The following is a 15,748-nucleotide window of genomic DNA, read 5'->3' on the forward strand; positions in this document are numbered from 1 at the left end:
TGTGTCTGGGTAGACAGGGACAGACGGGGGGTAGACAGAGGGACAAATGGGAGTGTCTGGGTAGACAGGGACAGACGGGGGGGTAGACAGAGGGACAAACAGGTGTGTCTGGGTAGACAGGGACAGACGGGGGGTAGACAGAGGGACAGACGGGAGTGTCTGGGTAGACAGGGACAGACGGGGGGGTAGACAGAGGGACAGACAGGTGTGTCTGGGTAGACAGGGACAGACGGGGGGTAGACAGAGGGACAGACGGGAGTGTCTGGGTAGACAGGGACAGACGGGGGGGTAGACAGAGGGACAGACAGGTGTGTCTGGGTAGACAGGGACAGACGGGGGGGTAGACAGAGGGACAGATGGGAGTGTCTGGGTAGACAGGGACAGACGGGGGGGTAGACAGAGGGACAGACGGGAGTGTCTGGGTAGACAGGGACAGACGGGGGGGTAGACAGAGGGACAGACAGGTGTGTCTGGGTAGACAGGGACAGACGGGGGGTAGACAGAGGGACAGACGGGAGTGTCTGGGTAGACAGGGACAGACGGGGGGGTAGACAGAGGGACAGACAGGTGTGTCTGGGTAGACAGGGACAGACGGGGGGGTAGACAGAGGGACAGACGGGAGTGTCTGGGTAGACAGGGACAGACGGGGGGGTAGACAGAGGGACAGACAGGTGTGTCTGGGTAGACAGGGACAGACGGGGGGTAGACAGAGGGACAGACGGGAGTGTCTGGGTAGACAGGGACAGACGGGGGGGTAGACAGAGGGACAGACAGGTGTGTCTGGGTAGACAGGGACAGACGGGGGGGTAGACAGAGGGACAGACGGGAGTGTCTGGGTAGACAGGGACAGATGGGGGGGTAGACAGAGGGACAGACAGGTGTGTCTGGGTAGACAGGGACAGACGGGGGGGTAGACATAGGGACAGACAGGTGTGTCTGGGTAGACAGGGACAGACGGGGGGGTAGACAGAGGGACAGACGGGAGTGTCTGGGTAGACAGGGACAGACGGGGGGGTAGACAGAGGGACAGACAGGTGTGTCTTGGAGACAGGGACAGACGGGGGGGTAGACAGAGGGACAGACGGGAGTGTCTGGGTAGACAGGGACAGATGGGGGGGTAGACAGAGGGACAGACAGGTGTGTCTGGGTAGGCAGGGACAGAGCTAGCGCATCTCACCTATTACTTTCAGTTCACTTCCGCACGTGCGTGTCTGCCCCAGCTTGTGCACCAGGCTCTTATTCTCACACAGGTAAATCCCGTTGTCTTCTGGCTGGATTCTGCTGAGGATGATGGTCACCAAGGAGTCGTTCCTTTTCTCGTGCACCCGTGGGCCGGTCACGTCCAGCACCTGGGGCGTCTTGTCCTGCCCGCTGATTTTGTACCACTGCACCTCAGTGGAGTTGCGGGAGTGGCAGATGAAGTGAACCTGGGTGTTCTTCTTGGCGGCGATGTAACGAGGGTGCTGCCGGAAGCTGGAGCAGGACGTATCTGAGGAGGAGACAAGCCAGTGACACCGGCGTGGGTTTGATTAGCTCCTCCTGTGCTGCCCTGTGCTGTCGTGGGATCATGGGAGCGTCTGCGGGCTGCTAATACAGCCCACGCCCTGGCCAAGGGGCTGGCCGACGCACACGGACCGCAGAAAGGCGGGTGAATGTACAGCGCACACGAGGACCAGAATGCTGTTGGGGTACAGACTGTGGCTTTGACTCTGTGTGCACCAAGCACAGGCCCCACTTCTGGGTGTGCATCGGGCACGGGGCATGTGCCAAAGCCCCGCAGCACTCCTGAGAGTTCAGGCCTTAAACACAAAGAAAGTGAAGATGTTCACCAAGCTCTCACAGGACTGCTGATGTGATTCCCCTGCAGCACACCTACTGCTGCTCCTACACTGCACGGCACCATTAACTCCCCCCCACTGCACCCCCCGCTGCATGCTACACTGCACGGCACCATTAACTCCCCCCACCGCACCCCCCGCTGCATGCTACACTGCACGGCACAATTAACTCCCCCCACCGCACCCCCCGCAGCATGCTACACTGCACGGTACCATTAACTCCCCTCCACCGCACCCCCCGCTGCATGCTACACTGCACGGCACCATTAACTCCCCCCCACTGCACACCTCACTGCACACCTCACTGCATACTACACTGCATGGCACCATTAACTCCCTGTCCTTGCACACCTCACTGCACGCTACACTGCACGGCACCATTAACTCCCCCCCCACTGCACACCTCACTGCATACTACACTGCATGGCACCATTAACTCCCTGTCCCTGCACACCTGACTGCATGCTACACTGCACGGCACCATTAACTCCCCTCCATCGCCCCCCGCTGCATGCTACACTGCACGGCACCATTAACTCCCCCCCCCACTGCACAACTCACTGCACACCTCACTGCATACTACACTGCACGGCACCATTAACTCCCTGTCCTTGCACACCTCACTGCACGCTACACTGCACGGCACCATTAACTCCCCCCCCCCACTGCACACCTCACTGCATACTACACTGCATGGCACCATTAACTCCCTGTCCCTGCACACCTGACTGCATGCTACACTGCACGGCACCATTAACTCCCTCTCATTGCACACCTGACTGCGTGCTACACTGCTTGGCACCATTAACTTCCTCTCACTCCACAGCCCACTGCACGCTACACTGCACATCACAGTGTATATTACACTGCACAGCACCATTAACTCCCTCCCACCGAACACTATACTTCACAGCACCATAAATTCCCTCTCATTGCACATCCTACTGAATGTTACACTGCACAGCACCACTACAATATTTCAATGTTAGCTTATGTGCCTAATGATTGGGAGATAGCTAAGGTGATGCCAATATTTAAAAAGGCCTCTAGAGGTGATCCCTGCAATTACAGGCCGGTAAGTCTAATGTCTGTTCCGGGCAAATTAGTTGAAACTATAGTAAAGAATAAAGTTGTCAGACATATGGATGAACATAATTTGTTGGTGGAAAGTCACCATGGTTTGTGGACAAGGGGAATCCAGTGGATAGAGTATACTTAGATTTCCAGAAAGCTTTTGACAAGGTCCCTCACCAAAGGCTCTTAAGTCAAGTAAGTTGTCATGGGATAAGAGGGAAGATCCTTTCATGGATTGATAACTGGTTAAAAGACAGGAAACAAAGGGTAGGAATAAATGGTCAGTTTTCAGAGTGGAGAAAGGTAACTAGTGGGGTCTCCCAAGGGTCTGCCCTGAGACCCATCCTATTCAACCTGTGTATAAATGATCTAGAGAAAGGGGTAAACAATGCAGTGGCAAAATTTGCAGATGATCCCAAACTGCTCAAGATAGTTAAGACCAAAGCAGACTGAGAAGAACTTCAAGAAGATCTCACCAAACTAAGTGACTGGACATCAAAATGGCAAATGAAATTTAATGGTGATCAATGTAAAGTAACGCACATTGGAAAAAATAATCCCAACTGTATATACAATATGATGGGGACTAATTTAGCTACAACTACTCAAGAGGGAGATCTTGGTGTCACTGTGGCTAGCTCTTTGAAAACATCGACTCAGTGTGCAGTGGCAGTCAAAAAAGCAAACAGAATGTTAGGAATCATTACAAACGGGAGAGTAAGACAGAGAATATCTTATTGCCTCTCTATAAAACAATGATGCCACCCACATCTTGAATACTGCATACAGATGTGGTCGCCTCATCTCAAAAAAAGACCTCTTGGCATTGGAAAAGGTTCAGAAAAGGGCAATAAAAATGCTGAGGGGTTTGGAACGGGTCCCATATGAAGAGAGATTAAAGAGTCTGGGACTTTTCATCTTAGAAAAGAGGAGGCTAAGGGGGGATATGATAGGATATGATAGCGGTCTAACGCAAAGGTTGGAACAGATAACGGAGGTTGGGAGATAGTCATGGGAAGGTTTGGATTCGGAGAAAGAAATGAACAAGGCGAGAAACTACTAGGCTGCGTCTAGACTGGCAAGTTTTTCTGCAAAAGCAGGTGCTTTTGCGGAAAAACTTGCCAGCTGTCTACACTGGCCGCTTGAATTTCCGCAAGAACACGGACGATCTCATGTAAGATTGTCAGTGTTCTTGCGGAAATGCTATGCTGCTCCATTCGGGCAAAAGCCCTCTTGCGCAAATGCTTTTGCGCAAGAGGGCCAGTGTAGACAACGCGGTATTGTTTTGCTCAAAAAAGCCCCAATGGCGAAAATGGCGATTGGGGCTTTCTTGTGCAAAACCGCGTCTAGATTGGCATGGACGCTTTTCCACAAAAAGTGCTTTTGTGGAAAAGCATCCGTGCCAATCTAGACGCTCTTTTCCACAAATGCTTTTAATGGAAAAACTTTTCCGTTAAAAGCATTTGCGGAAAATCATGCCAGTCTAGACATAGCCCTAGAGTTTGCCATGGAGCATGAGATGGTGATCTGCAACATGAGATTCCAACAAAAGGACTGTAGGAAGTGGACATGGCACTCTTACGACGGGAAGTCCAGGAATAGGATAGATATGCGCTTGATAAGAAGAAGATGGGTAACATCAGTACAGCAATGCCAAACTTTCCAAGGAGCAGATATGGACTCAGGCCACAGTCTAGTGACTGCAAACATCAAGATGAAACTTAAGAGAAAGTACAAGACACAATTTAAGAAACGAAGAAACGTGGCGAAGCCAGGCAAGGAAGAAATAGGGAACGCGTACAGAGTTTGAACAGTGCTTGAAGAGAAGATCAGGAATGCGGGCACGGAGAAAGACCTAGATAAGAGAGTCGAAGGGATAGCCATGGCAATAGAAGAGGCAATTGAGCAGATGGTTCTGGAAGAAGAGAAGATCAATAAGAAGTGGATTACACAAGAGACACTGAAGTTGGTCCAAGAGAAGAGAGCACTGAAGATCAGAAGGGATGTCTCCGAGCGGGCGGAACAGCAATATAAAGTGACATACAACGAGGTAAGGAAAGCGGCCAGAATGGCTAAGGGAAGTGGTTAGAGGAGCGTGCGAAGATACAGAGAGGTATTGCAGCAAGTGTAAGATCAAGGAGGTGTATAAGCTGATGAGGAATATTAATAGGAAGTGGCAGCCGGAGCAGATGGCGATCAAAGACGAGAATGATAAGGTGCTCATGAACAAGGAGGCAGTTGTGCAGCAATGGACGAGATATTGTACCAATCTGAACAAAGCACAGTCGGACCCGAGTATCTCAAGAAAGGCAGCACTTTGAAGTGCAAGAACTACAGAACGATTGCCTGAACGAGTCATTTAGGCAAGGTACTGATGGTGATACTGACGGAGAGACTGAGATTGCAGATAGAAGAACATCTAGCGGATGAGCAAGCGGGATTCAGGGAAGCTAGAAGTACCATACAGCAGATATTGGCACTAAGATTGAGAGCAGAGAAAGCTCAGCAAAAGAACAAGAACATCTACAATTGCTTTGTCGATTTTCAGAAGGCCTTTGACAGTCTAGTTCTGAAAGTGACTTGGGCGGTGCTACAGTGGTATGGAGAGGATAGCAGACCGATACAGTTGTTGAAGGGTATCCACGCTCATGCGGAGGCAGCGGTGAGAACATGCAGAGAGTTGGGAAGTTGGTTTAGAACGACTAGAGGTACGAGACAAGGAGAGCTGATATTGCTGAGTACCTTTGTCACGCACCTAGAGAGAGAGATGGACAAGATCAAGGAAGAGGTAGGAGGGATATCGGTGCATGGGATGAGAATTAACAACTTGAGGTTCGCGGATGATATCATTATCATCGAGGAAGATGAAGAGAAGCTAACGAGAAAGCTGCAGGTGCTAAATGAGGAAGGGAAGCGGTATGGACTGATTATGAATATCGATAAAACAAAGACAATGGTATTTGGAGATAAGGAAATAGGAAGGAAGATCAGTGTAGATGGGATCAAACTAGAGACGTTCACGTATCTGGGGAGCAAAATATCGTATGATCTAGGCTGTAAGAAAGAAATAGCGACTAGAATAGCGAAAGCAAGAATGAGTTTGAAGGCGATGGATAAGAGCTGGAAAAGTAAAGCGATAGCTTAGGAACGAAGCCGAGCATCTTGAAAACGTGTGTATTTAGCAGCATGTTGTACGGATGTGAGACATGGGTGATGATGAAAGATTCGAAGAGAAGGATCTTGGCGTTCGAGAGGAGTTGTTCTAGAAAGATCCTGAGAATAGGATGGATGCAGAAGGTCACCAACGAGGAAGACACAGCTGAAAGAGAACCTACTGCAGAAGGTTAGACAGCGGAAGTTACAGCAGAATGAACGACGAGTGCTGGGAGCCGCGAGGGGTCTCCGGGAGCGGCTGTCTGGGGGTTAAAGTCACTTTTGAGCTTCGCTACCTCCCTGGGACCGGCCGCGATTCTGCCCTGCCCTCCACCTCGGAACCTGTCGTCCCCAGCCCGCCCCGCTCGGGCAGCCCGGAGTCCTGGGGCCCGGCTCGGCGGGCGCGGAGCAGCCCCGTTCTCCTGACGCCGGGAGATCGGGCCCTAGGGGCCCCAGGCGGCCGCACCGGGGACCGGAGGCTGAGCTGTGGCTCGGGCGGGCGCTCCCTGCGGCAGGTCGGGGGCAGGCCCGAGGCGCCGGGCTCAGGGCTGTCTGGCGGCACTGACCTGGCGTCTGCAGGGTGGCGTTTCCGGAGTCCGCGATCTCCCCTGGAAGACAGGAGCAGAAGAGGAGAAGCTGGGAGCACGGGCAGTGCAGAGAGGCCACCCGCCCCCGGGGCATTGCCAGGCGGTGGGGCCGGGGCCCGCGGGGGCTGAGGGGCAGGTGGGCTCCATCCTCACTCCTCTCCCTGCATCGGCATCCGGAGCATTAGCTTCAGCTGGTTCGGCCACAAGCCTGAGGCCTGGAGCCTGCGGCCGTCCCCTGCTCTGCTACCGACTGTGGGACCTTGGGCAAGTCACCTGGTCTGGCTGGGCCTGGGTTCCTAGCCGAAAGCCCCTCCCCCGCCGGGTGCGAGCCTGCGAGCCGCTCTGAAGCGTGGAGGGAGCCCGGGCGAGCACCCCCCTCGCTCCCTGCAAAGCTGCTTCCACCAGACCCGGCGAGACACGTGCAGCCCGTAGGGCAGGACTTGCTGGGCCCACTGACGGCCTCACCCCACGCCCCGCGGGGCAGGGCCCCTCTACACAGGCTGCTCCCCACATGTCACCCCACTGAGGTAAACCCCCTCGGTCCCTGCGAGGCCACCTGGAGTCGGAATGGGGGTTAGTTCAGTGGCTGGAGGCGCAGACTCAGTCCTCTGGGGCCAGACTAAGCCTCTCTGGAGCTGTGCAAAGCGCTAGAGACACGGGGGCACTGTGCAAAGCGCTAGAGACATGGGGGTGTTGTGCAAAGCGCTAGAGACACGGGGGCACTGTGCAAAGCGCTAGAGACACGGGGGCGTTGTGCAAAGCGCTAGAGACATGGGGGCGTTGTGCAAAGCGCTAGAGGCACGGGGGCACTGTGCAAAGCGCTAGAGACACGGGGGCACTGTGCAAAGCGCTAGAGACACGGGGGCGTTGTGCAAAGCGCTAGAGGCACGGGGGCACTGTGCAAAGCGCTAGAGATACGGGGGCGTTGTGCAAAGCGCTAGAGGCACGGGGGCACTGAGCAAAGCGCTAGAGACATGGGGGCACGGTGCAAAGCGCTAGAGACACGGGGGCACTGAGCAAAGCGCTAGAGACACAGGGGCACTGAGCAAAGCGCTAGAGACACAGGGGCACTGAGCAAAGCGCTAGAGACACGGGGGCACTGTGCAAAGCGCTAGAGACATGGGGGCACTGTGCAAAGTGCTAGAGACACGGGGGCGTTGTGCAAAGCGCTAGAGACACGGGGGCACTGAGCAAAGCGCTAGAGACATGGGGGCACTGTGCAAAGCGCTAGAGACACGGGGGCACTGTGCAAAGCGCTAGAGACACGGGGGCACTGAGCAAAGCGCGAGAGACACGGGGGCACTGTGCAAAGCGCTAGAGACATGGGGGCACTGAGCAAAGCGCTAGAGACACGGGGGCACTGTGCAAAGTGCTAGAGACACGGGGGCGTTGTGCAAAGCGCTAGAGACACGGGGGCACTGAGCAAAGCGCTAGAGACACGGGGGCGTTGTGCAAAGCGCTAGAGACATGGGGGCACTGAGCAAAGCGCGAGAGACACGGGGGCACTGTGCAAAGCGCTAGAGACATGGGGGCACTGAGCAAAGTGCTAGAGACACGGGGGCGTTGTGCAAAGCGCTAGAGACACGGGGTCACTGAGCAAAGCGCTAGGGACACAGGGGCACTGTGCAAAGCGCTAGAGACATGGGGGCACTGTGCAAAGCGCTAGAGACACGGGGGCACTGAGCAAAGCGCGAGAGACACGGGGGCACTGTGCAAAGCGCTAGAGACACGGGGGGGGCACTGTGCAAAGCGCTAGAGACACGGTGACATTATGCAAAGCACTAGCACCACGACAGCACTGTGCAAAGTGCTAGCACCACAGCAGACACTGCAAAGCTCTAGCGCCACAGCGGCACTGTGTACATAAATCTTTCTCACAGATGCATTCCCCCAGGAGGAGGTGGCATGGGACCGGGACTCGGGGTGTGTCCACACTGCAGCACGGCTGCGGTGGGGCAGGCCAGCTGAGACGTGCTGCCAGGGCTCCGCCGTGGGGCTAGGAAACGCCGCGTGGAACACGGGCCCTGCAGCCCTCCCCCGAGTCGAGCGCCCTGGCCTGGAGATGCAGAGCCAGAGGCTTTCCAGCGCGCACCTCGTCCCTGCACAGTGGCCGGGCCCCTCCGCCCGGTCCCTGAGCTACAGCCCCGCCTCTGCCCCTGCAGCCTGCAGCACTTCCCCTGCGGCAGATGGGCAGGAAGCGCTGCTGTTTACAGTCGCTCCGGTGCGCTCCTTCCTCGCGAGTGCTAGGACACTGGATCCGGCGGCCAGGTGCAGCCGGGCGCGAGCGCCAATAACAATGCATAGTCATGGCGGGGAATGGCGACACTCCCCCGGGCCGGGACACGGGACGCCTCTGCGTAGGAAGAACGCTCCCGAGCCACCTTTCACTCCTGCTGCCACGGGAAGAGGGGCCTCCAGGCATTTCACCCCCCGCGCCCCTGCCCTGGCTAACGGCGAGACCCCACCCCTGCCCCATTGGGCGAGTTGTGGCCAGTGCTCCCTCTAACCTTTTCTGTCCATGTGCGGAATAATTGTTTTTGATGTGCACCGAGGCATGTCAGACGTGCACCATCCGAGCCTGGCTGTGGGCGCTCTGCCAGTCAGCAGGGCAGCACTGGAACCTCTCCTGAGTGGCCACACCTCGCCCGCCTCACAGGGCCCCTGGCTGTCCTTGCCCAACGTTTCCCTTTGGGGCCCCAATGAGGAGACGTTACGCTGCCTGCGTAGCAAGCACTGGGCAGGGGCCGCGTCTGCTTGGCTCCCTGCACTGGCCTCTCCCAACATCCAGGGGCTCTCGCTGCCCCCGGGAAGTCGGCCGGGCTCCACGCCGGCTCCACAGGCCACACGGAGACCGGAAGGCACCTGGCCCAGGTGCCACCGGGCACGTCACACAGCAGGGAGCCGAAGCCGGGTCTGAACCCAGGACCTGAGCGGCTGCGCCAGCGTCTCTCTCCCCGGCTGTTCGGGTGCCTGTTGCCGGGGTGAGCAAAGCGTGAAACCCAGCAGAGCCCGGAGCCACTGAGAGCCCTGCCCCCCCGGCTGCAGGTCGCTTTCCGGGCCCCGCCGAGGCCAGGCACCTGCCTTGCTGTGAGCTGGGAAGCGCCTGCCCCGGGCAGGTTTGCTGAGGCAAAGGGAGGCTGAAAGCGTCGGAGGTGGCGGGCGCTTGGGTGGAGCGGCCGGGACGCCCGAGTTACAGCCAAGAGCCCGGCTCCGGGGCCCTTCCGTAGCCAGCCCAGAGCCGGGCGCCCAGAGGGATTCCAGCGCTCGCCCACGGCCCGCCCGCGGCCCCTACCTGTGATCAGCACCAGGAGGCAGAGCTGCGGGCGGAGCGCGACCAGCCTCTTGCACAGGGAAGCCATTTCTGAGGGGAAAGGGCAGGCAAACATCCAGCCCAGCCTGGCGCCGCGGCGGCAGAAGCTGCTCAGGCTCCAGCTGGCGTGAAAATGGCCCCGTGCTGCCAGAGCGAGACAGGACTTTCCGGGGCATGTAAATCAGGCCCCCGCGGGACGGCCCCGGCCTGCCAGCGGCACAGATGCAGATGTGGGCCGCGGCTCTGCACTTGAGCGCCCCTGCCCCCCCGCCAGACGCGCCAGCCGGGGAGGGGAGGGCAGCCGAGTGTCTCGGGGTCTCGCTGCGCCCAGCGGCAGGGGCGATGCCACGCCAAGAAGCCCAGCGCAGCCGCCGGCACGGTGGGAGGGCCCCTGGGGGACCCCGCCGGGCAGTCCGGGCTCGATCAGCACTGGACAGACGCCTCCTGTGCGCCGACCAAGGGGGCAGCGACGCTGGTGTAGCCACGGTGGACCAGGTCCCCTGAAGACAGCAGCGCTAGTCATGTCCAGCAGCCGCGGCCTGGCCCCCCTCGCCGGCGCGGGACGTCACCCACAGCCGGGGCCTGGCCCCCCTCGCCGGCGCGGGACGTCACCCACAGCCAGGGCCTGGCCCCCCTCGCTGGCGCGGGACGTCACCCACAGCCGGGGCCTGGCTCCCCTCGCCGGCGCGGGACGTCACCCACAGCCAGGGCCTGGCTCCCCTCGCCGGCGCGGGACGTCACCCACAGCCAGGGCCTGGCCCCCCTCGCTGGCGCGGGACGTCACCCACAGCCGGGGCCTGGCCCCCCTCGCCGGCGCGGGACGTCACCCACAGCCAGGGCCTGGCCCCCCTCGCTGGCGCGGGACGTCACCCACAGCCGGGGCCTGGCCCCCCTCGCCGGCGCAGGACGTCACCCACAGCCGGGGCCTGGCTCCCCTCGCCGGCGCGGGACGTCACCCACAGCCGGGGCCTGGCTCCCCTCGCCGGCGCGGGATGTCACCCACAGCCAGGGCCTGGCCCCCCTCGCCGGCGCAGGACGTCACCCACAGCCGGGGCCTGGCCCCCCTCGCTGGCGCGGGACGTCACCCGCAGCCGCGGCCTGGCCCCCCTCGCCGGCGCAGGACGTCACCCACAGCCAGGGCCTGGCCCCCCTCGCCGGCGCGGGACGTCACCCACAGCCGGGGCCTGGCCCTCCCTCGCCGGTGTGGGACGTCACCCACAGCCAGGGCCTGGCCCTCCCTCGCCGGTGCGGGACGTCACCCACAGCCAGGGCCTGGCCCTCCCTCGCCGGCGCAGGACGTTACCCACAGCCAGGGCCTGGCCCCCCTCGCCGGCGTGGGGCGTCACGGTGACGGACCGGGCCGTGTCTGGGCACAGCTGAGGGCGTCCGCTCAGGGCGAATTGCTCAAATCCGGGGCTCCTTACAGCCCCCCTGACTGGTGACCTCTCCAAACAGGCCACAAACCAGTCTCAGAGAGCACTTCAGCTGCCTGCCTGAAGCCTCCCGAGCAAAACCCCTCCCACACCCCAGCAATATCCGTGCCCCAGATGGCCCCGGGCCTATACACAGGTGGGGGGTCCTAGCACCCAATCCCACCTACCCCGAACACGTCCTGTCCGGTTCCAAGAAACCAGCCACAGATCCCTGGTCAATTTACCCTCTGGACCTTGCCCACAAATCTCGCTGGGCCAATCCTTTAGAATCTATATCTAAAGGTTTATTATTACAAGAAAGAAAAGCCTGAGAGTAAGGTTATTAAAGTACAGTACGTTACATGCACTGAATCGCCCAGTTCTCGATGCAGGCTCTAGCAGAGATGTTGCAGCTGCTGGTCTAAAAGTTCTTATTGCACATCCTACGATCAGGATGGGTTCACAGGTCTTCCGGGCTCTTCAATCCCTGCAGTGCTGCCTCTGGGATGAAGTGCTGAGCTGAGAACAAAATGGCATCGACCACATGGCCTCTTTTATCCCCTTCCTGGCCTCTTCTGGTCTCAGCTGGTCACCTGGTCCTCAGCCTCTCTGCTGGCAGCTCTTGGGTCTCCGCCCTCCTGCTTTAGGTGTGTCTTTGGGCCGTCAAGGGCCATTGTTCCACAGGGCTTCACTACTCAGCCTGTCCATAGCAATGCTCAACCACATTCACAGAAATATTCAGCTTCCACACAGATTACAGATTCCTACCTACACACACAGACATTATACACTCACATAGCTAGCGTACATAAGATCAACAAACAATAATCTCCCATTCAATACCCCACGTGGCTCCCCCCACACCAATTTCTGGGGCCAACACCCCCACCTAGGGGTGCAGCAGCGATCTGGCTGCTTCCCTCCAATTCAGTAATGTGACAGTCACCCACAGCCGGGGCCTGGCCCCCCTCGCCGGCGCAGGACGTCACCCACAGCCGGGGCCTGGCCCCCCTCGCCGGCGCAGGACGTCACCCACAGCCGGGGCCTGGCCCTCCCTCGCCGGCGCGGGACGTCACCCACAGCCGCGGCCTGGCCCCCCTCGCCGGCGCGGGACGTCACCCACAGCCGGGGCCTGGCCCCCCTCGCCGGCGCGGGACGTCACCCACAGCCGCGGCCTGGCCCCCCTCGCCGGCGCGGGACGTCACCCACAGCCGCGGCCTGGCCCTCCCTCGCCGGCGCGGGACGTCACCCACAGCCGCGGCCTGGCCCTCCCTCGCCGGCGCGGGACGTCACCCACAGCCGCGGCCTGGCCCCCCTCGCCGGCGCGGGACGTCACCCACAGCCGCGGCCTGGCCCCCCTCGCCGGCGCGGGATGTCACCCACAGCCGGGGCCTGGCCTTCCCTCGCCGGCGCAGGACGTTACCCACAGCCGGGGCCTGGCCCCCCTCGCCGGCGCGGGACGTCACCCACAGCCGGGGCCTGGCCCCCCTCGCCGGCGCGGGACGTCACCCACAGCCGGGGCCTGGCCCTCCCTCGCCGGCGCGGGACGTCACCCACAGCCGGGGCCTGGCCCCCCTCGCCGGCGCAGGACGTCACCCACAGCCGGGGCCTGGCCCTCCCTCGCCGGCGCGGGACGTCACCCACAGCCGCGACCTGGCCCCCCTCGCCGGCGCAGGACGTCACCCACAGCCGCGACCTGGCCCCCCTCGCCGGCGCGGGACGTCACCCACAGCCGCGACCTGGCCCCCCTCGCCGGCGCAGGACGTCACCCACAGCCGGGGCCTGGCCCTCCCTCGCCGGCGCGGGACGTCACCCACAGCCGGGGCCTGGCCTTCCCTCGCCGGCGCAGGACGTCACCCACAGCCGGGGCCTGGCCCCCCTCGCCGGCGCGAGACGTCACCCACAGCCGGGGCCTGGCCCCCTTCGCCGGCGCGGGACGTCACCCACAGCCGGGGCCTGGCCCCCCTCGCCGGCGCGAGACGTCACCCACAGCAGGGGCCTGGCCCCCCTCGCCGGCGCGGGACGTCACCCACAGCCGGGGCCTGGCCCCCCTCGCCGGCGCGGGACGTCACCCACAGCCGGGGCCTGGCCTTCCCTCGCCGGCGCGGGACGTCACCCACAGCCGGGGCCTGGCCTTCCCTCGCCGGCGCGGGACGTCACCCACAGCCGGGGCCTGGCCCCCCTCGCCGGCGCGGGACGTCACCCACAGCCAGGGCCTGGCCTTCCCTCGCCGGCGCGGGACGTCACCCACAGCTGCAGCCTGGCCCCCCTCGCCGGCGCGGGACGTTACCCACAGCCGGGGCCTGGCCTTCCCTCGCCGGCGCGGGACGTCACCCACAGCCGGGGCCTGGCCCCCCTCGCCGGCGCAGGACGTTACCCACAGCCGGGGCCTGGCCCCCCTCGCCGGCGCAGGACGTCACCCACAGCCGGGGCCTGGCCCCCCTCGCCGGCGCGGGACGTTACCCACAGCCGGGGCCTGGCCTTCCCTCGCCGGCGCAGGACGTCACCCACAGCCGGGGCCTGGCCCCCCTCGCCAGCGCGGGACGTCACCCACAGCCGGGGCCTGGCCCCCCTCGCCAGCGCGGGACGTCACCCGCAGCCAGGGCCTGGCCCCCCTCGCCGGCGCGGGACGTCACCCACAGCCGGGGCCTGGCCCCCCTCGCCGGCGCGGGACGTCACCCACAGCCAGGGCCTGGCCCCCCTCGCCGGCGCAGGACGTTACCCACAGCCGGGGCCTGGCCCCCCTCGCCGGCGCGGGACGCCACCCACAGCCGGGGCCTGGCCCCCCTCGCCGGCGCGGGACGTCACCCACAGCCGCGGCCTGGCCCCCCTCGCCGGCGCGGGACGTCACCCACAGCCAGGGCCTGGCCCCCCTCGCCGGCGCGGGACGTCACCCGCAGCCAGGGCCTGGCCCCCCTCGCCGGCGCGGGACATCACCCACAGCCAGGGCCTGGCCCCCCTCGCCGGCGCGGGACGTCACCCACAGCTGTGGCCTGGCCCCCCTCGCCGGCGCGGGACGTCACCCACAGCTGCGGCCTGGCCCCCCTCGCCGGCGCGGGACGTCACCCACAGCCGGGGCCTGGCCCCCCTCGCCGGCGCGGGACGTCACCCACAGCCGGGGCCTGGCCCCCCTCGCCGGCGCGGGACGTCACCCGCAGCCAGGGCCTGGCCCCCCTCGCCGGTGCGGGACGTCACCCACAGCCGCGGCCTGGCCCCCCTCGCCGGCGCGGGACGTCACCCACAGCCAGGGCCTGGCCCCCCTCGCCGGCGCGGGACGTCACCCGCAGCCAGGGCCTGGCCCCCCTCGCCGGCGCAGGACGTCACCCACAGCCGGGGCCTGGCTCCCCTCGCCGGCGCGGGACGTCACCCGCAGCCAGGGCCTGGCCCCCCTCGCCGGCGCGGGACGTCACCCACAGCCGGGGCCTGGCTCCCCTCGCCGGCGCGGGACGTCACCCGCAGCCGGGGCCTGGCCCCCCTCGCCGGCGCGGGACGTCACCCACAGCCGGGGCCTGGCCCCCCTCGCCGGCGCGGGACGTCACCCACAGCCGGGGCCTGTTTTAACGGGAACCTGGGTTCTTTGCCAGGAGCCAAAGCCCCTTGAGGGGCGCCTGCGCCCACTCCCCACCCAGCACCCCAGGGGCCCAGGAGCGGTGGGGCTCCCCGCGGGCCCCGGAGGAACGGCGGGAGGCGGCCCATGCAAAGGAAGCACCGGGGGCTGCCCGCCGGGGACGCTCCCAGGGGGTCGTGGGTTGTGCAGAAAAGCCCCTCTAGGGCTGCTCTCTGGTTTGGCCCCTCCTAGTCCATGGGGAGGGTGCTCAGGTCCGGAGTGAGCATGTGTGTGTGTGTCCGTGTGTGCGTCTGTGTATGTGTCTGTGTGTGCGTGTCTGTGTGTGTCCCAGCTGTTTACTACTAGAGGCTGGAGAGCGTGTGTGTCTGTGTGTGGGTCTGTCTACACTACAAAGTTAATTCGAACTAACAGACGTGAGTTCGAATTAACTTTGCTAGGCGCTACACAGACAAACCGCTAGTTCGAACTTAATTTGAACTAGCGGAGCGCTTAATTGGAACTAGGTAAACCTCATTCTACGAGGACCAACGCCTAGTTCCAATTAACTAGTTCGAATTAAGGGCTGTGTAGCCACTTCATTTGAACTAGTGGGAGGCTAGCCCTCCCCAGCTTGCCCTGGTGGCCACTCTGGGCCAAACCAGGGAAACTCGTCTGCCTCCCTCCCGGCCCCGGAGCCCTTAAAGAGGCACGGTCTGGCTACGGTGCCCGTGCCAGGTGCAAGCCTGCCAGCACCCAGCCAGCAGACCCTGCACCTGGCACGGCATGAGCCAGCCACCCGCTGCCACCCAGCCCTCCGCCTCTTCCCG

General features: G+C 62.4%; 1 protein-coding gene across 2 annotated transcripts in view; it reads right to left on the bottom strand.

Annotated features, from left to right (window-relative positions):
* The window catches only part of CD79B (CD79b molecule), a 19,488-nt gene extending 9,385 nt beyond the window's left edge, over positions 1-10,103 (bottom strand). Inside the window, exons 1-3 of one of the 2 annotated variants that reach the window (XM_075911295.2) lie at positions 9,945-10,103; positions 6,632-6,673; positions 1,178-1,489 (exon numbers count right to left, since the gene is read on the bottom strand). In XM_075911295.2, the coding sequence (XP_075767410.2) occupies positions 1,178-1,489; positions 6,632-6,673; positions 9,945-10,038 (448 nt within the window). In that variant the 5' untranslated portion in view covers positions 10,039-10,103. The remainder of the gene's footprint in view (positions 1-1,177; positions 1,490-6,631; positions 6,674-9,944) is intronic. The other variant, XM_089773990.1, reaches the window with a different exon arrangement.
* Positions 10,104-15,748: the final 5,645 nt, after the last annotated feature.

The sequence above is a fragment of the Pelodiscus sinensis genome, chromosome 29 (assembly GCF_052426305.1).
Source record: "Pelodiscus sinensis isolate ZL-2025 chromosome 29, ASM5242630v1, whole genome shotgun sequence".
NCBI classification, from domain to species: domain Eukaryota; kingdom Metazoa; phylum Chordata; order Testudines; family Trionychidae; genus Pelodiscus; species Pelodiscus sinensis.